General features: G+C 36.1%; 1 protein-coding gene and 1 long non-coding RNA gene across 2 annotated transcripts; both read right to left on the reverse strand.

Moving 5' to 3' along the window:
* Window positions 1-13055: 13055 nt before the first annotated feature.
* Window positions 13056-15970, reverse strand: LOC135154571 (uncharacterized). Its single transcript, XR_010293967.1, has 2 exons — window positions 15240-15970; window positions 13056-13753 (listed from the first exon to the last, which is right to left on the reverse strand). It is a non-coding gene; the product is annotated as an uncharacterized LOC135154571 (long non-coding RNA).
* A 4213-nt stretch (window positions 15971-20183) lies between these two features.
* LOC135154367 (uncharacterized) lies at window positions 20184-21408 on the reverse strand. The gene is made up of 2 exons (XM_064100508.1): window positions 21100-21408; window positions 20184-20509 (listed from the first exon to the last, which is right to left on the reverse strand). Exons 1-2 carry the CDS (start codon window positions 21374-21376, stop codon window positions 20184-20186), a joined length of 603 nt encoding a protein of 200 aa, XP_063956578.1. The 5' UTR covers window positions 21377-21408.
* Between the last annotated feature and the right edge of the window lie 2401 nt (window positions 21409-23809).

The raw sequence follows: 23809 nt of genomic DNA on the forward strand, positions 1-23809 counted from the left end.
TACATGGTCTATGGGAAAGTTGTCTATGCCCCTCGTCATAATTTGCTTATTAAATTTGAAATGTACATAGTGATCTCAATTTTTAAGCAGTTATTGCTTGTCCGATATTTTTTTCAAACTTTCACCAGTCTGTTTAATTTATTTTTCTCCTTCCCAACACAACATTTTATGGCCAAGGCTGGATTCCCCTTTACTAGTAAAAAAAAAAAAAAAAAAAAAAAAAAAACAGTCAACCCCCCCCCTCCTCCCTCCCATTCCCTTTTCTCTCTCCTCCATTCTCTCGTGTACACAATCAGTGGCGTACCGTGGGTCATGGCATTGGGGGGGCACCAGCAAAAATGTTGAGTCACTTAGTGAGCGCGCAAAGCGCGCTCATTTGCCAGGTATACTGACCTAATAGAGACATTTTAAGGACGGTGCCATTAAACGGATATGTATCTCACTTATCAAATAATGCGAGCGCGAAGCGCGAGCTGAAAATTTTTGATATTCAGACCTAAGAAAGGATATAAGCAAAGTTTTGTAATCATGATACGTCCCTCTCTCACAAAACAAACAATGCGAGCGCGAAGCGCGAGCTGAATTTTTTTGTATATATTAACCCGAAAAAGGGAAATTTTAAGGACTGTTTTAGGGAATTCATAAAGAGCATACATATCTAACCATAGTCATCTAATGCGAGCGCCATGCAAGTGCTTGCTGATTTTGTTAGATTTACACATAACCCATGAAACACCTTTTGTAGTCATTGTAATCATGAACATGATACACATCTGACTAATCAAATATTGCGAGCGCGAAGCGCGAGCTGAAAATTTTTGAAATTCAGACCTGAAGAGGGGCATTCTAAGGCTTGTTTGTAGGAATTCACGAAGACCATACATATTTCACTAACCAAATTATGCGAGCGTGAAGCGCGAGCTGAAATTTTTTTTTATATGAAGAGCAGACATCTCGCCAGTCCACTAATGCGAACGCAAACACGGACAGGAATTTTTTTATATTCAGACTTTAAAAGGGGGCAATCATGAAATAATCATTAAAAAAAGCATATGTTACTACATAAAACAATAAATACTCGAAGTGCGAGAAATTATATTTGGTGTATATTGACTTGAAAACGGGATGTTTTAGTACAACAGGATTATGTATATAAATTAATATATCTCATTACTAAGACAATGCAAGCACCAGAAGTTATGAACACATTAGCCTTCCGTACGCCCTAAGCCAATTATGTTTAATAAATTTATGAAAAAAATATTTATGTAATATGATGTGATATAATATGATATAATGTAATATAACATAACATAATATAATATAATATAACATAATATAATATAATATAATATAATATAATATAATATAATATAATATAATATAATATAATATAATATAATATAATATAATGTAATGTAATATAATATAATATAATATAATATATAAAATACAATAATTTCTTCTACCCCACTACGTTTCTCTTTCTTTCTCCTTCCTTTTCTCCTTTTCCCCCTTTTTTTTTTTTTTTTTTTTTTTTTGGCCAGCCGATTGGGTGGTCCCCCCATGCCCCCCCCCCGTAGTTACGCCACTGTACACAATCATGACCATCTTGATGTCCTGTTGTTTGTGTTAATCTTTCTCCCTTTCTTTCCTTTCTCTCCTTCTTCTACTTTTTCTTCTACTTCTTCTCCCCCTTTGTCGTCTTATTCTTCTTCTCCTCCTCCTACTTCATCGTCTTCTTTATGTTCAACTCCTCCTCCTCCTTCTTCTTCGTTTCCATCTCCTTCTTTTAATCTCAACTTTCTTCTCCTTATTGCCATCTTTCTTTATTTTTTTTCATCTTTATTCCATTCGTCGACCATAGCTTAACTGAAGTTCAAACTGAATGACTTGCTGATTAAAAAATTGAAGCTACATATAAATCTTTGTTGTATTTTTTTATTGTTAGATGCTGAGGATGCTATGGGATGAACATTTCATACATTCTAGCAATTTGTAAATCTTCTACACCAGAATGAGTTACTTGTTAAACTATGCTACGAAAAAAAATCTACGATCGATCCAGGTTCGTTAATAATCAGTGATAATAGGGACACTGTCAATGAATGGGCATGCATGCCGATATAATAATAGTCTAATAACATATCCGTTTTTTTGTTTGACATTTAATTTCGTTTATGCTGACAAAATTTCTTGATTATAAAAATACATGATTATTTGTGCATTAAAAATCACCCTCCTTATCACCACGATGATGACCTCAAAATACATCCTGCAAAGATTCCGATTAATTGATAACATTTTATTTGGTGTTAATATTAGTGTGTATTCGTGTGTATTCATATGATTGACAAACTTATCTCGATAAGTAAATGTACTTAATTACCATAATCAGTGTAATAACGTTCCCTTTCTACTTACACATGACTATTTTCTGCTCGCAAGTTAAAATCATTTCGTCATGATTAAAGTTCATACATCCACTAACTTTTTTCTATTCAACAGCAAGTGTTAGTAATATACAACAAAACATAATGAAAATATATTTTATTAATCACAAAACGTATACTTTCTACTCATTTTGCAATATACGCTTAAAATTATATGCCATTACATCATAATAATTTTTTACATTAAGTCATAATAGAAATGTGCACTATTTACATGAGTTTTTCTAGTTTTATGAAGCGAATTGTAATCAGCTGTATAAAAGCAAACAACAAATATTGAGCAAAAAAGAAAAACAATATCGGATTGTCAAGAGTTTCATTTGACAGTTCGCATAGTAACATCGCTTCTCAGGCAATCACAAACAAGAAAAGTCGTTAGATCTGACACATCGCCGAAAGAAAATGTTGATATATAGCACTTTCTCCCGTTCCATTTTTTATGTTTTTAGGAACAAATTTCGAATAACCTATGTGAATCCCTTATGATCAGAAGAAAACAATCGTTTTCATCTTTAGAAAATTCACTTTAGCTAATGCCTCTGGCATAGTCTTCCTGTTTACACACTAAACACAATTTAAAATGGAAACGAAATAAACAAATGAATTGAATTGAATTAAATATTATATCAACATGAAACCTCGAGCAAAAGCTACATTATGTGCAGTTATTTGACACATTTTCTAGTTCTGTCTGATATATATTCTTGTTATATTTATTTACAGCACATTACGATCAACCAGTATCGGATGTTTTTATTTTTATGTTTATAATGAAATTAATTTGACTTGATTTCATGATGTTGATAAACAGCACTGAACGTAGTAGGCGCAAACACATTATTACAGTACGTCAATACAAATAACTAAAAAAATAAAAATAAAAAATGTTTCAACTCCATATGATACTTTAGATTCCCTAGTCACGTAGCCAATGTGTAAGATGAATAACCCGATCAATGTTAGGAGAATAACATCGAATGAAATTGAATGAAATGTCGTTTAGTAAATGATCGGGTTAAGTTCAGACAAGTAAATTATTAACACGTTCAATGCTGAATTCAGCCATTCTAAAAGACTTTCTGCAATAACCATCTGGTTAAAGTAAGAAATTCGTGAACACATTTGTATTTATTTTGTTCAGGTTACGAGTAAACTATTCATTTTGGATCGGAAGACATTCACTACAGACCTAAATCGAGACGGATGAATATTAGCAACAACTTCCTATATGGATTGATACAACATTACACACCATGACCATGTGTATATGAATGTAGTCACGTACATACTAGCTAGAAGGATGTAAATTTTAAATGGAAGCAAAAGTGAAAACAAATCTCTGGTCTTTATTTCTCTTAAAAATCCGATTTCATTCCTTTGAAAGTCTAGATGATTTACAAGATAAATTTATTCTTGTAAATAATAAGTTTGTCTTTATCACATCCTACAATGTTACCAGAAGGAGTAACGAGACAAGGGCTGATGTAGCGAGGGCTATCTGATTTCACGTATTCCACGATCCTCCTTGCCTGGATTATACCATCACGTGACACCTGGTCAACTGCGTAGGTCTTACGCGCTCTATCCCGGTGCGTGACGTAGAGTGTGTCTGTCAGTTTGTCAACTCGACACTCGGACCAGTCCCACTCATCACAGTGTATGACAGCCTTCACTTCTCCTGATCGTGAGATGACAGTGTATTTATTATTATCTGTACTCACAACGATATCACCTGACGACAAGGCTTGTATCTCACCCACCACCTTCTTACCCTGCATCGTAATAGTGTTTACTCTCTTACCATTAGCAGGATTGATGACGTAGATATTAGACTGAGCTAACTGAGCAGCGATGATCATCCCATCCCTGTCAACATCAACACACACACTCTCCTCTCCAATCATCGGTTTGCTGATGTCTCTAATCACCTTCCATTGTCTGTCATAGAGAGTGACGATTCCATAAAACGTGGAACTCTCGTCATGATACCTCTGAATACCACATACTATTCTGTTACTGTCTATCGGCGCACATGATGCAATGCACGTGTTACTATTTCCAACCATTACTTTATTTGTATCATGAGTACTGATGTTTGCAACATACCAGTCATTGCTACCTTCGTCTTGCACACATATCTCATTATCACTGACCAAATCACACACAGATTGGGGATTAACAACCAATGAACCAATTTCGATTGACTTGGCAAGTTCCCATTTACCGATATACCCACCAATTCTACCATAGTATTCTCCACCTACTTCCCCCTCTACAAACTTCACTCTCTCAACTTCACTCTCTATTCGGTCAAGACAGTCGCTAACATCTTGATGAACATTCAAACTTAAATGTTCATCAATAGATGCAAGTACTTGAGGAGCTTCATCATGTTGGTTTATACGTGTGATGGTTGATTCAATATCCTTCATTGCATTCTGAATCTTACTATTAAGATCGCTTATCTTCTCTGAAACTCTTTTGCTAATTTTATCTGTGTCTGATAAGCATGATGACAATTTTGTTATTTTGTCTTGTAAAAATGTCCGTTCCAATTTCATCTTGACATTATGATGTTCAATCTGTTTTTGTCGCATTTCATTTATACCTTGTATTTTCTTATCTGCCTCCTCGTTTATATCACGAATACATTTCTCATGTTCCAGTGTTATTAAATCTAACTTTAATTGAGTACCTTTCAATGCGTATTCTATACTACCTTTAATCGTTTCAAGATGCTTAATTGATGAATTTGAAACGGCATCTATCTTGCGTCTTTGTTTTGTGTCCTCTAACATGACCCGTTTCTCCTTCAGCTTCTTCCTTATCTCATCTAGCTCAGGTTGTTTGTGGTCGTTGCCTTCGGTAGTGTTCGGGCTATTAGAAGACATTTTGACATTGCGTTGCTCCCCTGTTACATCTGTTTCAGGTTGGGACACAGAGCAACCTATATCGTAAATAATGATTAAAAATTTTTCAATTATGAATGGTTAAGTTTTTGTAGTGTTATATTTGATGATAATGATAATAATGACCCTTTTACCCATACTGGGCTGCACTCAACCCAGGTGAGGTAAGTGGGTACCAACAGGAAGTAATTCCTCAAAAAGCTGACAGCACCGAAATCGTTAGACTAGCTTAGCAGAGTGTAGGAGGAGAGCTTAATAAGGTTGATACGCGCTTTATACCATGTATACAGTGCGTCCCAGGAAAAAAAACTGGAATTCATTTTAATTTTTGCCATCATCATTATATATTTTCTTCTTGAGATGAACATCATTAAAAAGATACGCTATCCCTCTTCCATTTTAAAGCTCATATCAACGTTATAGTGCTAGCTTGACTGAGTTAGAACAAAGTGGTGCTAGCAAATTTCATTATGCACGAGCAAATTACGAATTGAGATGACCTTTGCTGGCTTTTACACTCTTAAAAATGTTGGGCAACATACGGTCCACACAACAATTGGTTAAAACTTTATCCAATTCTGGGTAGTTTTACACCAATACTGTGTAGTTTTCACCCAAAGCACACATTATTGGTGTAAAACTACCCAGAATTGGATAAAGTTTTAACCAATTGTTGTGTGGACCGTATGTTGCCCAACATTTTTAAGAGTGTACTGCTATGTAATTGGAAAAATAAAAGTTCTCATCGTTTATATTAATCTTTCATCTTTCATATGAGACCCTGTGCATGAAATATGATCGACGCATTGTCGAAAAAAAGATGCATGAAAACATGTTTGATTTTTTCCATTTCATCTATTAAGAAAACGAGCATTTTCAACAAGCGACAGACAACGCAACGGGCTACGGGTAAATGCACGGTGAATGTGATTTTATTGCTAGCTTGAAAGTGATGTTTGAATTCTTTTTGTAAAACTTGTAAAAATATGCTTCATATGACAAGACGAGTTAGGGTGGTGTGGAATATTGGAAAGGGGGGCGGGGGAAGGGGTGACTCACTTAAAGGAAACCAAGAAAATGAGTTACTCCCCTTCAATTGTAAAAAGTGATGTACCCCTTTTCTGCTGCGCCCTACCCCTTTCAAACATATTCTGCCGCCATGTGATGTGGAGCAACGAATGAGACGAATGAGAAAAGTTTGAGATAAAACTTATCGTAATTATTACAATTGTATTATTGAATTATCGTAACCATATACTCCAGTCCGCAACAATAACAGGGGCCGCGGAACGGTTTTCAAGGGGGGGGGGGGTGGCTGAGTGGCTGACCATGCAACAAATCACAATCATATGGTCGTTTTTTGTGCACTTATTATTGAAATAGATAGCAGTTAAAACCAGCAAAAACTCACTCAAAAATCATAATTTTGTCGTGCAAATGGAAATTTGGTACCACGACGTTTCGGTTTACTGACGGATGGACTATTGTCACTTGGTCTAATCATCAGATGGGCTAACAACATTCGGGTTAAACCAACTTAGTCATATTCTCTTTTGGTCTAATGACCCCTTGGTCTAATAGCCAATTAGTCTAATGACCACGCGGTCTATTAGCCACTTGGTCTAATTACCATTTGGTCTAATAGCCAATTGGTCTAATTACCACTTGGTCGAATAGCCGCTTGGTCTCTTGCCCAGTTGGGCTAATCGTCACTTGGTCTAATTCTCATTTGGTCTAATTGCCATTTCGTCTAATGTATTTTATTATCACTTGGTCTAATTGCATTTGGTCTAATACCACTTCGTCTAATAATCGGATGGTCTAATACTAGTTGGTCTAATCCTCACTTGGTCCATTATTCATTTGGTCTATATTGCAGTTAGTCTAATGTGCAGTTGGTCTAATCCTCACTTGGTCCATTATTCAGTTGGTCTAGTTTCCATTTCGGCCAATTTCCACTTGGTCTAATTTCCAGATAGTCTAACATTAATTTCGTCTACATGCCATTTGGTCTAATTTGTAAAGTCTGCATGGTGACTTGTTTTCATTTTTTTTGTGTGAAATTTTTAAAGTTACTTTCCGCGCACCGGCTTCGAATCTTCACACGCGCGCCCCTCGAAATTGGAGTACAGTTAGAGTGACGTATATTTCGTCCTCAGCTGGATTTTGAAAATTTTGGGATTTTCGAAAGCCTGTGGGGACGAAAAAAATATGGGGATTAAACAAACTTTGGGATTTTTTTTTGGTCTGTTTCAGGGGATTTTTGAAGGTTTTGGTGAAAAACAATCAAATTTGCTATTTTTCTGTAGAATAACGCTAATATAGCGGTGGAAAAAAAATATGATATTTATTTATCCTCCTCTATGTATACGATTTACTATAGATAGTTAACGCTGGCTTAACCCAATCATGGTTCCCAACTTTTCAAGAAACAAAAATCCCTGATTTTTCTCTGATGAAGTTTAAAAATTCCCGAATTATTTAAACCCAATTCCAGTTTATCATGTCTTCTAAATTGTTGCAGTGAAATACAGGTATTATTATTTTTTTTATTATGCATCTATAATGTACCAGTAGGCCTATTGTAGTAAGAGAGGCTACATGAAAAAAAAACCATAACATGTCATTCAATGAATGCTGTGTTAATATACAACAAAATATAACAGAGTCTGAATGACTATCGTGCTTTCGACTTTTGGGCCGATCAAAATTACCTGATTTTGCCCTCAAATGAGGCATTTTCCCCGGATTGAGGCAATATCTGATTGTAGGAACGTTTAAAAAATCCTAAATTTCCTTGATTTCCCTGATGGGGTGGGAACCTTGCCAATCCATTTTAAGGAGGAGGCGAAGAAGAAGAACACAAAACAGAATGAGAAGATACATAAGATAAAAGACTACTGATAAAGGTGTGCAAGCGTAGACTATACTGTGTTATTACACGTCAGAATGAAGTGGCTGCTACCAAAATGGTCGCAGTGATGTTGTTGCATATAACCCGATAGACCTGTATAGTGTTATCAAACTTTATTTAACTGGTCTGTTATTTGCCTCCAAACTAACTATTGAAATAACTAAACAAAATATTCATAACGAAATTACATAATCTAATGGCTTTGCAGTTTTGGAATCCCCCAAACTGCATAACTAGGCCATCAAGTTCAAGTATCGTCCATAATGATGCATCACAATTATTTAAAAGAGGCATAAACATGTTTACCAAATACGTATCCACACAATCAATTACATCATTTTTGTTCCTTTCTTCATAATAGTTTTATTCTGATGAAACCCCGCCATTTGACCATTATAAGCTACAAGGTCCCCAACTTATTGTTCTGTAAATGTGCATGCGGCGATGTAATGATTATGAGTATGATTTAATTTTCATCATCATCTTATAATCGATATACAGGCCTAATTATAAGATTTATTTGATTAGAATAATTCATTTGATGAGCGACAATCTCATCATCGATATTCCTTCACGGTGAGGTTTTGCGCCCACCATGCAGCCCTACTAGGCAAAGAGCATTAGGTTTAACATGGAAATTTCTGGTAACAAGCTGATTTTTTTAGGATAGGTCCTGCAATGTGTCTAGAATAACATACTAAAAGTCCCCATAAATCCTCCGTGGGGGTTTTCCGCAATCCAAGATGGCGTCCAAAATGGCCGCCATCCACAGAAAATGCGCATAACTCACTCATTATTCACACTAGACATTACATTTCAGTGCATATTTCATGGTTAAAAGAGGTAAAAAAAAATATAGTGATATAGGTTAGAGTGAAAATAAGCATACCAGGGTACCTAAAAATCCAATATGGCGTCCAAAATGGCTGCCAAAGCCTAAAAATCCACTATTTATCTATTACTTACTATAACGTCTTTAATTTGGTCTCTATTTAATGGTTTTAAGTAATGGTTTTTCAAGTAATAAATTAGGACAAGTTACAAGGACAGTCAGTGGTCAAGTATGTCTGAAAATGCAAGATGGCTTCCAAAAATGGAGTCCAAAATGGCCGTTTTTACTTGCAAATGGATTTGAGTTTGGTGTCTAAACCATGGTTAGAAAGGTAAAATAATACATTTGAAAACGCTAAAAGGCCATTCAGTGGTCAAGTTTGTCCAAAAATCCAAGATGGCTTCCAAAAATGGACTCTAAATTGACTGCTGTTACTAAAAAATTGGCATACTTCATTAAAAATCCACCTGAGATATATAATATTGGTGTCTAAACCATGGTTTGAAAAGTCAAATATTACATTTGGACAAGTTAAAGGGACATTCAGCGGTCAGGTATGTCCCAAAATCAAAGATGACTTCCAAAAACGGAGTGTAAGTTGACTGCTGTTACTGATTTTTTTTTTAATTGCTGTATATTTGCTACGGATGGTTAAGTGCAGTGCATACATGTAGATTGTTTAGAGTAACACCCATATGTTACCACAATGTGCCACAAAATATACCTTTTATAGGGAAAATAAATCTATAAAATCACCTGTGACATTTAGTCTTCAATAAGAGTTATATAAATATCTAATCATCCAACATTATATTACATCCATATTAACTATAAATTCGTTCGAATTTACAATCTCGATTTACAATTTCGCGATGTTTAGGCCCCTACAGTCAATGAAAACTTATGCACTGTTACTTTACAATTACATGTATTACCAATTCTCACCTTAGCTTTAAACAATATTAAAACGTCTCTATTAGGTCAGTATACCTGGCAACTGGGCGCGCTTCGAGCGCTCACTAAGTGACTCAAATTTTTTGCTGGTGCCCCCCCCCCCCATGCCGTGACCCACGGTACGCCACTGGCAGCAATGATCATCCCATCACTGTCAACATAAGCATACACACTACTAACATGAGTAATCCGGAAACCAGTCATTGGTATGCTGATGTTTCTAATCACCTGTCATTGTCTGTCATAGAGATAGATGCATCCATTCAACATGCGTCTCTTACCACATACTATTACATTACTGTCTATGGGCGCATACGATGTAATCAACTTACCTACGCCAATTAGTTTCTCTTTGTGTTGAGTATTGATGTTTGTAACTTACCTGTCTTTGTTACGTACGTCTTGCACACATATCTATGAGGCGCCGATTGTACCAATATTATATAGAACAATTATTTGTTATATAATCATTATTTATTGAATAATAACTATTATTTATATATAATTTACATTTTATTTGTAAATAATTACTATTGTATAAAATAACATTTCTAATTATTTATATATAATTCCAAGTAATACTTCATTATTTGTAAATAATAATAGTTCGACATTCCATTATTTATAAATAATGATTATTTGTTTTTCATTATTTAGAAATAATGATTATTTGATTTTCATTATTTATAAATAATGATTATTTGTTTTTCATTATTTATAAATAATGATTATTTGATTTTCATTATTTATAAATAATGATTATTGTTTTTCATTATTTATAAATAATGATTATTTGTTTTTCATTATTTATAAATAATGATTATTTGTTTTTCATTATTTATAAATAATGATTATTTGTTTTTCATTATTTATAAATAATGATTATTTGTTTTTCATTATTCATAAATAATGATTATTTGTCTTCTATTATTTATAAATAATGATTTTCGTTTTTCATTATTTATAAATAATGACACTACATACTTCATTATTTATAAATAATTGCAATTCGTTTTTCCATTATTTATAAACAAGTTTTCTATTATTTATAAATAATAATTATTTGCGAGAATAAATACAGATCGAACATGAAATTGCCGTTTCTCAACTTTATTGCCTCTGGGGGATTTTACCAGAATCATTAAAACGACATTTACAATATTTTAACAAGTACACAGTTTCTAAACAATATTCATCAAGCCACAATCAACCAGATTTTAAGGGGGAAACCGGGTCACGTGACCTCCCAGAAGGAAGAGATCCAACGGGATCCCAGGACAGGTATTTCCTGGGGTGCGGATTCCCCTCTTTACATTTATCATCTATTCAATACAAGATTATCTCATGTGTGAAATAAAATTGGGGGAGAGGCTTCAAGACCAGAACGTGAATTCTTGGAAGGGGAACCTGCCGGAAGACATCCAGCCGGACTTCCAAACCAGGAGACTTTGGAAAGTTGGGTTCCCCTGTCCCGATTTTCTTGACATAATTAGTATACAGTGCCTCCCCCTGGTGTTGAAATTTGACAGATATAAGAAAAAATACCCACAAAAAAGCGAAAGCCCCAAATATTTTTTTTTTTTTTTTTTTTTTTTTTTTTTTTTTTTTTTTTTTTTGCCGTGACACTTGGCAAACACTATTGGATTTTGGGAGTCCCTTCATGTCAAGGCCATCCCTCCCAAACCATCGCGTCTGGTTTCCTGGTTGCAACTCATGGTTTCGGAAACCCATAAATTATGCTCTCTCTCCCTTGTCCTCTGCACTAGGACCAAAATATATACTATGAGCGTCATCTTCTTTTGTCATGTAATTATACTCGTACTTCAATAATGTCGCCATTATACTAGTATGAGAATTCTATTTTGTGCATTTTATCGTATAATAATACTCGATAAAATAAGGGCCACTCTTCCAAAGCACCCCCGATATCATGACTAAGGTAGGATTTGGTCCCATATTCTGCCTCCTCGGCGGCGACCCTAAATGGTAGAATAGAGGGCCGTGCATCGGTGCCGTCGACTTTAAATTATCAAACCATTGCCTCCCCTGGAAAGCTGCTGTCAAAGCTACCGATAATAATCAGTCGGTAATTCTGTAACCAAGCCCAACCAAGCCATAAGTTCAAAAGTGAGTTTTCACGCTCGACAACCCAGCCAATTCAATAATCAAGGACAACAACAACTAAGTTAATGATCAATAAACCATGCCAGCCATCGGAATGGATAGTCAACAATCAAAAAATTATTCCATACAAAGCAATCTCATGCGATCAACGAATGGACGCATCATATACCATACTCTTCGTCTACACCTCCAAGTTGTTATAAATATCTCTACATCAATTGGACATTGGCCAACCATTCTCACTCTAAACCATTAACAAGCTTGACAACATCGCATCCTTGCTTATTTCATTCCCCCTGCGAGTGAATGTTGTTCGCAAGTTTGAGCCCTCGTTGCACTAAACATAACTCATGCAACGAGAGCTGAAACCAATTCCACGTCAAGTAGGTCCAGGGTAAAAAACCAGAGATAAAACTCGGTGAGAAGAAACTCTGGAAAACCTTCGGATCCACTTTTGCGGAAATGTGAAACAACAAATCAACAAGTGTCTTGGCACACCTTAAAAAGGAGTACCCTTCTTTCAACTAATTTCAACTTAATGTCAATTAGGGGGTCATCGAAGTGACTCTAACATGAAATAATTTGAGGCCAAAGAATATATCAAATTAATGTATAGCCAAACCATGCTAGTAATTCTATCATTATTGTACAACTCAACTGTTTGATGAAATGCCATATAAAATCAATCTCCACAACTATTTGATAAATGTGTATTTCTTTTCAAGTGAACAAACTGTGGCCTCCATAACCGTTAAATAAGACCATTGAATTTCATCATCCCTGGTAACAGTTCATGCATTAGGAAATTTTGCATGATTTTCTCATGTGTAATGTTAATGTAGGAATGCCTTCCTTCAAGCTAAGAACCGGGATTTTTTTTTTTTTTTTTTTTTCGTTTTTGGTCACCAGTGTGAATCGAAACAAATAAGATCCATTCCACATCGATTAATGAAGTTAAATGGGGGCATAAAAATCAAGGCGTGCATTCCCACATTCAAGTTGGCTTCATATATGAGATCGCCTCTTACAACAGGTGAGGTTATGTCTTAAAGGAAGAGACATATATAAGCACATAAATGCACCAGAGGGACATGCCTCACATTTTTTGTTTATATTCTTGGTTATCGATGCTTCAACCGACTTTGCTGGCTGCCCAGAATTGCAAATAGATACGAACTGAAGGTGTTCCCATAATGCCCCTTTTTTCCAAGGTTTTTTAGTTTTCTCCGAAAGGGTTATACTTCTCAACAACTTCGAGATTATTCATGTTTCCTCTTCAAGTCTGGACTTAAGGATCTTGATCACTGCATTTCTCAACCTCTCGTCTATTTAGAGCATTACGTTAAACCATAAATCCGGCATCTTCAAATGAATCCGGATTTCTCATCTTGCAGTGTGAAAACCTTTGCAACCACTGTCATCCAATGTGAACCATAGTAAGCCAAGTCTAAGCCCTGTCCCTTCGTACACTAGTCCAGGTCAAGCTTAGCTAAGTCTCCTCGTACCTCAGTCTGGGTCTAGGCTTGATCATTTGTGCCCTGGCCAATTAACTTCAGACTCCACGTCCCTGGAGAGGTAAAAAACAAACAAATCTTCCGGCAGAGTATTGTTCAACACAACGTGACAAGAATGTGTGCAAGGAATTCCATACCTGTTCCCTTATACTTTCCACAACTAATCGCCTCAACCTGCAACGCTCCAGAATTGCAATAAAAGGGGATTTTCCCAGGCGCCCTTTTAAAAAGTATGCCAATGAATTTGTGAATCCCGCACTCGTTCCCTTCACTTTTCACAACTAGGGGCCGAACCTACAGCGTTGGATAAGCTTTAACATGGCAATAAATGGGGTTTTCCAGGGCTCTTTTGAGCACTTCGGGGGGGGGGGGCACAAACGCCCCCAACCTCCCCTCCTCACCCGGAATGACACAATCGACGTATATTTTATTGTGGTTATGTCCTATCTTTACGCCATCTTATAAACTCGAGGCCGGCGAGAAGGAATAAGTGGTACGGACACTGGGCATACATTGACTACATTTCCGAACTGACATTTGGTAATAGAGGTCTATAAAAAAATGACGTATCTTAGCATTCCCCAACCTCATCAAGCAACTAAGCTGCCAGTTAATTCATGTAGGTCCAGAACAGGATGAAGTTGACCAAGCAAATAACTATTATTACACACGCCCAATGGACAGCAAAATACGGATTACGGTACATCGACCTATACCTCCACCATCCATCTCAACGAATAATATCGTTTTAGTACCGGTAGGCGAATGCAGTTTATTTCATCATATTTATCGTATCCCTGTTCACACCGAAGCCAGCCACCCCAGTTTCATTTATAGCCCCTATCCTGTTCATTTTGGGGAATTTGGTTACAAAATGCCAGCTGATCAATGGGCTCAAATTATCGTGGGATCCAGCTTGGTGTATGGAGCATCGTTTATTTCTTTTTTGTTTATTTTGTAGCATGAGCCGGGACTCAGCTGGCGAAACAGAATGTTGATCCTTTAATTAGATCCAACACAAAAAACCCACACCGTGATAGGCCTTGACCTAACATTTGACAACCCAACTCAGTCCACTGTCCAACGCTGCCTTTCCGAGTGGGGCGCGACGCCAAGCCCTCCGATTCGACCCTCACCAACGCTCTCATAAAGTCATATTGAATCAACTTAACTCATGGAGCAACCCAACTCCAGTCGCAAACCAAGCCGAGTCGAAGCTAGCCTAGGTCCTTCAGTTTCCATTTATCCTGCATTCCCGCAACCACATTAGAAATATATTGAAAAATGTTCGGTCCTATTAGATCGAAGCCAAAGGGGTTATAGGGATAGATCCAGGTCCAGAGAACATTTAGTCTGAGTTGGAACTTTGAATTTGGTCAATAGATATAGGCCTAGATCTAGTATCACAAGTTATAACGTTAGAGTTCCGGGCCCCAGTTAAGTAATAGCTATACTATAGCGGCCGGTTCAGGCCAAATTCATTTAAGGTCTAGGTCAAGATGTGCAACTACAAGTACAAACATGGATCCAAACACTCACCGGGTCAAGATATATACACTGTGGTCCGGGCCCTAACTCCACTCCATTCGCATCAACAATCAATTAGATCCAGCTCCATCGAACTCGAAGCATCGCCGGCAGTTTTATCACAGGCACAGCCTCAAAAGACAATCGGCCTAGTTGTACTCATAGGAGAACAACTCCGGCAAATATCCTCATTCACGGCATTGGTCAGAGCTTCCGTTTGACTGAAAGTACTTATTATTCCTGTGGAAGCTGATGTATATTCCAACTCTGCAGTCTCACCGATAGACCGTGGCAAATAGCGGTCGATCTAACGTTAGACCTCTAACGAGAACGGTGATCCCGGCCTAACTGAGATAGTCCCTGTAGGGGTTCGGTAATTCAGCGTTGTATCCGTCCATCCCTTCACTGCACTCTGCAGCTCCACCAGCGTGTCGTCAGCGAGATCTGGACGGCTAGCCATTCATAATGTTGATAAAAACGCTGAGAATTAATTTTCCCGGGATCCATTTTATCCTGACATCCCTGTGACCTGGGATGAGCAATACTAGTACTTGAATTGTTTGTATTAGCCTGCTAAAGTGAGGCCTAAACTATGATGATCCAAGAACGGTTTCATAGCGAACTACGAATTAACGTCTTGCATCCCCCAGAGCTTAGTTGAGAATGAACATGTGCTTCCAAATCTGTCGCGTATTGCGCACGTCCCTGAATTCTTTCAATGCATTTCATTGGTTCTTTTTAGCGTAGAGGCTGTGCCCCCGTTGCCGTTGCCTGGCTGTCACCAAGGGCGCTGTGTAACGGCGCCATCCATGACATGCCCAGCCAATCACAGACATGTTGCTGGGGGCGTGTCCTTGGAGAATTCCCGCGGAATCGCAGGGGCGCGCTTTGTTTTCGCGGGCCGTGTATGGCTTGCCAATAATTGGTTTTTTGAGAAGACCTGTCTTCTCTCGCAAACTATCTTCTTCGCTTATTCGAATAATCTTATTATTAACAATGCCAGTGCACATTTCTTTATTTATAAATAATTTGTTGAGTTTCCCATTATTTATAAATAATGATTATTTGTTAAATAATGAAAACGTCTACTTCATTATTTATAAATATTTTTTTCGAGTGCGCCATTATTTTCATTATTTACAAATAATTATTATTTAATGTTCGAGTTTTCCATTATTTATAAATAAAGATTATTTGTTAAATAATGAAATATCTACTTCATTATTTATAAATAATAATTTAGTTTCAATATCCCATTATTTATAAATAATCATTATTTATAAACAATTTTTACAGTTTGCCATTATATACAAATAATCATTATCTATTAAATAATGCCATTATTTATTAAATAATGGAAAACACGCTATAACATGCAAATGTGGGACCGGCCATGATATTAATATTCATGATGCGATTTCCTTTTTCGTGATTTTTCTTCACAATTTTTTGTCCGTTTCCTCTTCATAATGGCATTTCTTGAAGCAATTTTCTAGGGATTTGGTCTGATTGTAATATTCTTCATTTTCTATATAACTTCGTCTTCGTAGAAATATCAAAAAGTGTAATTTTATACGATTTTTCCTACAGTTCACAATCCCCGTAGGCGCGCGTGTATTTCACCTTTTCTCTCTGATCGTAGGAACAACCCAAGGGTTCATTACATGTTGTCGCGCACAGAAAAATTAAGCCATAGAAGTTGCGTGTTGTGGACACCAGAAGTGAGATCCCAGCACACGCGACCCACTTGTTAGAAATCCACTGACCGGTGAATCGACGAAATGCTCTTCATCGAAATATTACGTTGGTTGGTCCCCGGAACTGTCGGGCGGAATTTAGCCCGAAATCCGGATCAAGTGCATATGAGCTGAGAGAGTGAGTGTAAGTGAATCAGGCCCTTCTACTTTCTATAATTTTTTTTTTTTTTTTTTTGTTAAGTTAATTTTTCCCAAAAATGCTCGCAACGACAATACGGGGGCATGATGACCCCTAAATTTTTGAAAAAAAAGTGCCCAAATTACAAGCTTGGTCGCTTCGCTGTGTCGCTTTCAACTTGAGAACGAGTTTACACGCATGCTCCCCCCCCCCCCCCCCCCCCCGAAAGAAATTCTGTGTACAGCCATGCTCAAAAGAGCCTGGCACATTGATTTATATATACTTTTCATTTTCATTATTTTTATATTTTTTTTCTAAATTATCACCATGGCCTCACGCATAATTTTTTCAGGGGGGGGGGGGGAGCATGACGCGCGTAAACTTTCCAATAAAAAAACCTTGAAAGCGAGACAACCACGCGACCAAGCCAAAATGACAAGCTTGGTCGCTTCGCTTTTTCAAGATTTTTTTTAGAAAGTTTACGCGCGTCATGCTCCACCCCCCCCCCCGGAAATTTCTGCGTAAGGCCATAGTGATAATGAGATAAAAATAATGAAATTGAAAATAATTTCTTTTGGGAGATGGGGGCAGACGCGCGTAAACGCTCTCAAGTTGAAAGCGAGACAGCGAAGCGACCAAGCTTGTCATTTTGGCTTGGTCGCGTGGTTGTCTCGCTTTCAAGGTTTTTTTTTTGGAAAGTTTACGCGCGTCATGCTCCCCCCCCCCCCCTGAAAAAATTATGCGTGAGGCCATGGTGATAATTTAGAAAAAAAATATAAAAATAATGAAAATGAAAAGTATATATAAATCAATGTGCCAGGCTCTTTTGAGCATGGCCGTACACAGAATTTCTTTCGGGGGGGGGGGGGGGAAGCATGCGTGTAAACTCGTTCTCAAGTTGAAAGCGACACAGCGAAGCGACCAAGCTTGTCATTTGGGCACTTTTTGGAGTTTTAAAAGTGAAATATGAAGGCTTTCGTGCACACTTTTGGTGAATTTTGTGATAATTTTCAATAGAAAAATAAGTTTTCAAAAATGTAGGGGTCATCATGCCCCCGTATTGTCGTTGCGAGCATTTTTGGGAAAAATTAACTTAACAAAAACAAAAAAACAAAAAATTATAGAAAGTAGAAGGGCCTGATTCACTTACACTCACTCTCTCAGCTCATATGAACTTGATCCGGATTTCGGGCTAAATTCCGCCCGACAGTTCCGGGGACCAACCAACGTAATATTTCGATGAAGAACATTTCGTCGATTCACCGTTCAGTGGATTTCTAACAAGTGGGCGCGTGTGCTGGGATCTCACTTCTGGTGTCCACAACACGCAACTTCTATGGCTTAATTTTTCTGTGCACGACAACATGTAACGATCCCTTGGGTTGTTCCTACGATCAGAGAGAAAAGGTGAAATACACGCGCGCCTACGGGGATTGTGAACTGTAGGAAAAATCGTATAAAATTACACTTTTTGATATTTCTACGAAGACGAAGTTATATAGAAAATGAAGAATATTACAATCAGACCATATCCCTAGAAAATTGCTTCAAGAAATGCCATTATGAAGAGGAAACGGACAAAAATTTGTGAAGAAATATCACGAAAAAGGAAATCGCATCATGAATATTCATATCATGGCCGGTCCCACATTTGCATGTTATAGCGTGTTTTCCATTATTTAATAGATAATGGCATTATTTAATAAATAATGGTTATTTGTATATAATGGCAAACTGTAAAAATTGTTTATAAATAATGATTATTTATAAATAATGGGATATTGAAACTAAATTATTATTTATAAATAATGAAGTAGATATTTCATTATTTAACAAAAAATCTTTATTTATAAATAATGGAAAACTCGAACATTGAATAATAATTATTTATAAATAATGAAAATAATGGCGCACTCGAAAAAATTATTTATAAATAATGAAGTAGACGTTTTCATTATTTAACAAATAATCATTATTTATAAATAATGGGAAACTCAACAAATTATTTATAAATAAAGAAATGTGCACTGGCATTGTTAATAAATAATTATTATTTATAAATAATAGAAAACTTATTTAAAAATAATGGAAAAACGAATTGCAATTATTTATAATTAATGAAGTATGTAGTGTCATTATTTATAAATAATGAAAAACGAAAATCATTATTTATAAATAATAAAAGACAAATAATCATTATTTATAAATAATGAAAAACAAATAATCATTATTTATAAATAATGAAAAACAAATAATCATTATTTATAAATAATGAAAAACAAATAATCATTATTTATAAATAATGAAAAACAAATAAAAATTATTTATAAATATTGAAAATCAAATAATCATTATTTATAAATAATGGAATGTCGAACTATTATTATTTACAAATAATGAAGTATTACTTGGAATTATATATAAATAATTAGAAATGTTATTTTATATAATAGTAATTATTTACAAATAAAATGTAAATTATATATAAATAATAGTTATTATTTAATAAATAATGATTATATAACAAATAATTGTTCTATATAGTATTGGTACAATCGGCGCCTCATACATATCTCATCATCACTGACTAAGCCACAAACATACGACTCATTAACAACCGATGGAATGTGAGTTGACTCGTCAATTTCCCATTTACCGATATACCCATCAATTCTACCATAGTATTCTTCACCTACTTTCCCCTCTACAAACTTCACTCTCTCAACTTCACTCTGTATTCGGTCAAGACAGTCGCTAACTTCTTGATGTATCAACAGATGCACGTACTTGATGAGCTTCATTCACCGATGTTTCATCATGTTGGTTTATTCGTGTGATGGTTGATTCAATATTCTTTATAGCATCCTTAATCTTACCAGTAAGATCCATTATCTTCTCTGAAAAGAATTTTGCTGATTTAATCTGTGTCTGACAAGCATTTTAACAATTTAGCTTCTTTTTTGTTGTTGTTGCTTAGTTTTCGTTCCCGGGCTATCTCACCTTCGTAGGCTTCGATCTGTTTTCGTCGCCTTTCGTCTATTGCTCGTATTCCCTTATCTGCCTCCTTGTCAATTTCTCGAATCAATTTCTTTTTTTTTTCCGTTCTATATCATTACAATTACCGTTAATATCTGCCAATGTCTCTTGTATATCACCCTTAATCATGTTACTTGTATGAAGATGCTTACTTGATGGTTTTGAAAGGTCCGTTAGTTTCCATTCAACTATCTTGCTTCTTTGTTTAATTCCCTCTAACATGGCCCGTTTCTCATCGAGTTGCTTCCTTATGTCGTTTGGATCACGTTTTTCCTGGTCGTCTTCTTTGATACTCGGAGGAGGAATTTCGACGTTGTGTCGCTTCGCTTTGACATCTCTGTCTTGCATTTCAGTCTGAGATACAGAATAACCTACATCGGAAATAATAACAAAGAATATTGAATTACTTCAATGTGATTGTTTTGGCTTCTGATTTCCAAGCGGTTGCCAATTAGGTAATATGTTTTTATCTTATCAAAGACTAATACGTTACTCTCTTGATAAGAAGAAAGAAGGTCAAATGTTTTAACTCTTAAACTCTTTTTACCTCTAACAGTATAAGACAGGTGCTCTACCACTATACTTCTCTGACCGGATATCTTAAGATGAAATCATTACACAAAATTTGAATCACTAGCTTTCAAAAATTGGAAAATGTTAATTCTTATTAAGAATTAGGGAAGTTATAAAAATAAATTATTTTCTTAATAAAATGTATATTGATCTCAAGGATCAATATTAGAAGAGGCCCGCCGTTGGCGGAGCAAAGAAAAGGGGAACAAAGAGAAAAAAGGGGGATGAAGAAAAGAAGGGACTGATAATAAAAAGAAGAGGAAGAAGAAGGAGAACAATAAATTAGCACGGTGTAATAATACCAAAAATACCATGGAATGATTTTTTTTTAAAGCGGCCAGATACTTGTTATTAGAATAAACAAGATTTTTACACTTTTTCTTCTTACTTGAAGGAAAGAGTTCATCAGCCAGTCGAATTTGACCAGCTTTCTTCAGAGCAGTCTTCAGACCTTCTCTCTCTGTCGCAATTTCTTGACCTTTACGCCAATCCCGGAGCATTTGAAGAGTTCCATCCCAAGTAATGTTATGTGTTTTGTGATTAGTTGCTATGTAACGTTGAACATCGGTAGGAGTAAATCCAAGCTCTCTTCCCAAGCTGCCGATTTCCGAGTTTTGGAAGACTTCTCTAGCCACTTTGATCAGGACATCTTCAAAATTCGCCATGGCTTCTGCCTACTTTGGGGTTACCTGTAGACTGAACAATTAAAAATCAAACCTAATGGCATTAGTAATGATCATGGGTGTCGATCCTGAGCGGATGGGAGAGGGGGGATAAATCCTCAAAAAAATCAGGTGGGGATGGCCTTTACAATCACCACCCCCCCCCCCCTCCCCTAAATAAGGGCATGGGCAAAAGAAACGGTATATCTCCAGAAAATAATCGATAAATGTATTAAAATACATAAATCAATAAAAAATGACAACAGAGATTAATACACAAAAAAGAAAGAAAAACAAAATTAATTTTCAAAATCGGTTCCATTTTATATTTTGTCTGAAGTTGACAAGTCTGTTTTGAAAGCAGGTACCTCACTCATCTGTTTGTGATACTTAGTAGGTGAATGTGAATATATCGGGTGATTTTATTAGCCATAAATAAATGCATATGTTTAGGCCTCTCTAATTTTGATGGTGCATAATAGGTCCATGATAAAAGTAAGGTATTTTTATACCCGTTCTTATTAGTTTAACAGAAGTTACACAGGTTGGATATACAGCTTGTGCGTTTAAAACTTTGAATGAACTTGCGGATTGAAGGGCAACAAGACACTAATCCAAAATCGTAAAAAAAATATTACGCAGCCTCAAATTTCAGGCGACTCATTATAATGTGAGCGTACGTTATAAACCTGTTTGGAAATTTTGAACTTTGATGGTACTATATTTTCGTTTTGCCATGTTAACAATTATGTCAGAATCTTACACTATAAATTTGATTGTGATATGTTATATATTGTGTATATGTAATTATTTTATTTGTTCTGTACTTCGTCCTAAAGAACCAAACTACCTGGACTTATTTTCATTGTTTGTAATTTCGCTTTGTTTTGTTTTGAATAAAGGTGATATAAAAAAAAATGAAAGGATCATGTAGTTATCTCATAAAACTGACATTTTGACCTTACACAAAACTGTATTTTCATGTTTTACCTTTTATCATTGGCGTAATTAACAACGGGGGAACGTGCCACCCCATTTGCTGGCAAAAGCGAGATAAAAAAGATTCAAAAGAGGAAGAATGAAAAATGCAATAGGGGAGAATTAACTATTATTATATATATATATTGATATGCAGGGTGTTTCTGAAAAAATAAGGCAACCGAAGTTCAAAGGTCAGTTATATCTCAGATAAATATTCTTGGGATTTCTTTTTACATAATTGAGCAACTCATCAACTTTAATTTGACACCTTTCTTGTGTCATAATTTTCACGTGATACAGAATTATGGTCCACCGAAGGCGAAAAGTACAAAACCCACTTTATCCAAGTTTTTTTGGTCTTAACGTACAAGCACGAAGCCTACTTTGTGTAAGGTTTTAGTTTCATCAGAGTTTTCCTTCACATTTCAGTTGAATGCTATCCTCTCTGTTAACTTTTTTTGTGAGTTAGTCCTACTGGCATTTACATATCAACTGCCTAGCTTCGATCTCTGTTGAACACGTGATTTACCCCTAATTTTGCATCAACACATTCAATATTTTTACAATACCTCACATTTGACGCTGCATGCACCGGCGTAACAGGGGTCGGTGGCCAGGGGGGGGGGGGAGGCAAGAGCCAAACATTTCCCGGTCATATCATGGTATGAACAGGCGTAATGGTATAATGAGGCGAGTATTTTGAGAAGGCCAGATATTGCGTATAGGGCAGAATTTATCTTTAAACAAAAATGCGAGCGAGCGAAGTGAGCGAGCCAAAATGTTGACCTTTTTAATACAAAAATCAAATTTTGTGATAGACTTTGACATGATATCCAGAGAATAATATATTTCACTTTTCTCTCTTTAGATTCATTTTTTGTGGTCTGTACGCCACTGTGAACAGGATTCTTTGCGGCAGTAGCGTGAAGAGTAAAACAAAAAACAAGGGGCGCAGTATAGGACATGTGCTAAAAAGCTGATTTATATAAGTCCCGAGCGAGCGAAGCGAGCGAGAAAAAAATCACCTATTCATGATCGAGAATCTAAGTTTGAGCTATTTTTTAAACATTATATTCAGTAAATAAACTTATATCCTACACTTTTCCTTTCTTTTCTTTTCTCTTTTTTTGTTCTTGTTTGTAGAACTTTTTTGGGCCATGGCCCAACCCTTCCATACGCTGTGCTGTGCGGTTGGGGTCCGGGGCGTAGCCCCCGGAATTTCTTGATATCAAAGCCATTTTAACCTCGCAGATGGCGCTCTTTTAATCAAATCGCGGGCAAATACAGAATATAGCTTTTACACAACACATTTATTCAACCCAGTTGCGTAATGAACCAAATATTTTGAAGGGGCAAAACATAGCAATGTGGGAAAAATTTGTAAAAAGTCGCAAGCGTGCAAAGCGAGCTGAAAAAAAATTGCCTATTGAAATTAAATTCTAATTATGTGATAGA

This window comes from Lytechinus pictus, chromosome 6 (genome assembly GCF_037042905.1).
Source record: "Lytechinus pictus isolate F3 Inbred chromosome 6, Lp3.0, whole genome shotgun sequence".
NCBI lineage: Eukaryota > Metazoa > Echinodermata > Echinoidea > Temnopleuroida > Toxopneustidae > Lytechinus > Lytechinus pictus.

Coding starts and splice junctions, on each gene's coding strand:
- LOC135154367 (XM_064100508.1), bottom strand. CDS start 21,376: ATGGCGAATTTTGAAGATGTCCTGATCAAAGTGGCTAGAGAAGTCTTC. Junction 20,510..21,099: donor TGATGAACTCTTTCCTTCAA/GTAAGAAGAAAA, acceptor TTTCCGATGTAG/GTTATTCTGTATCTCAGACT.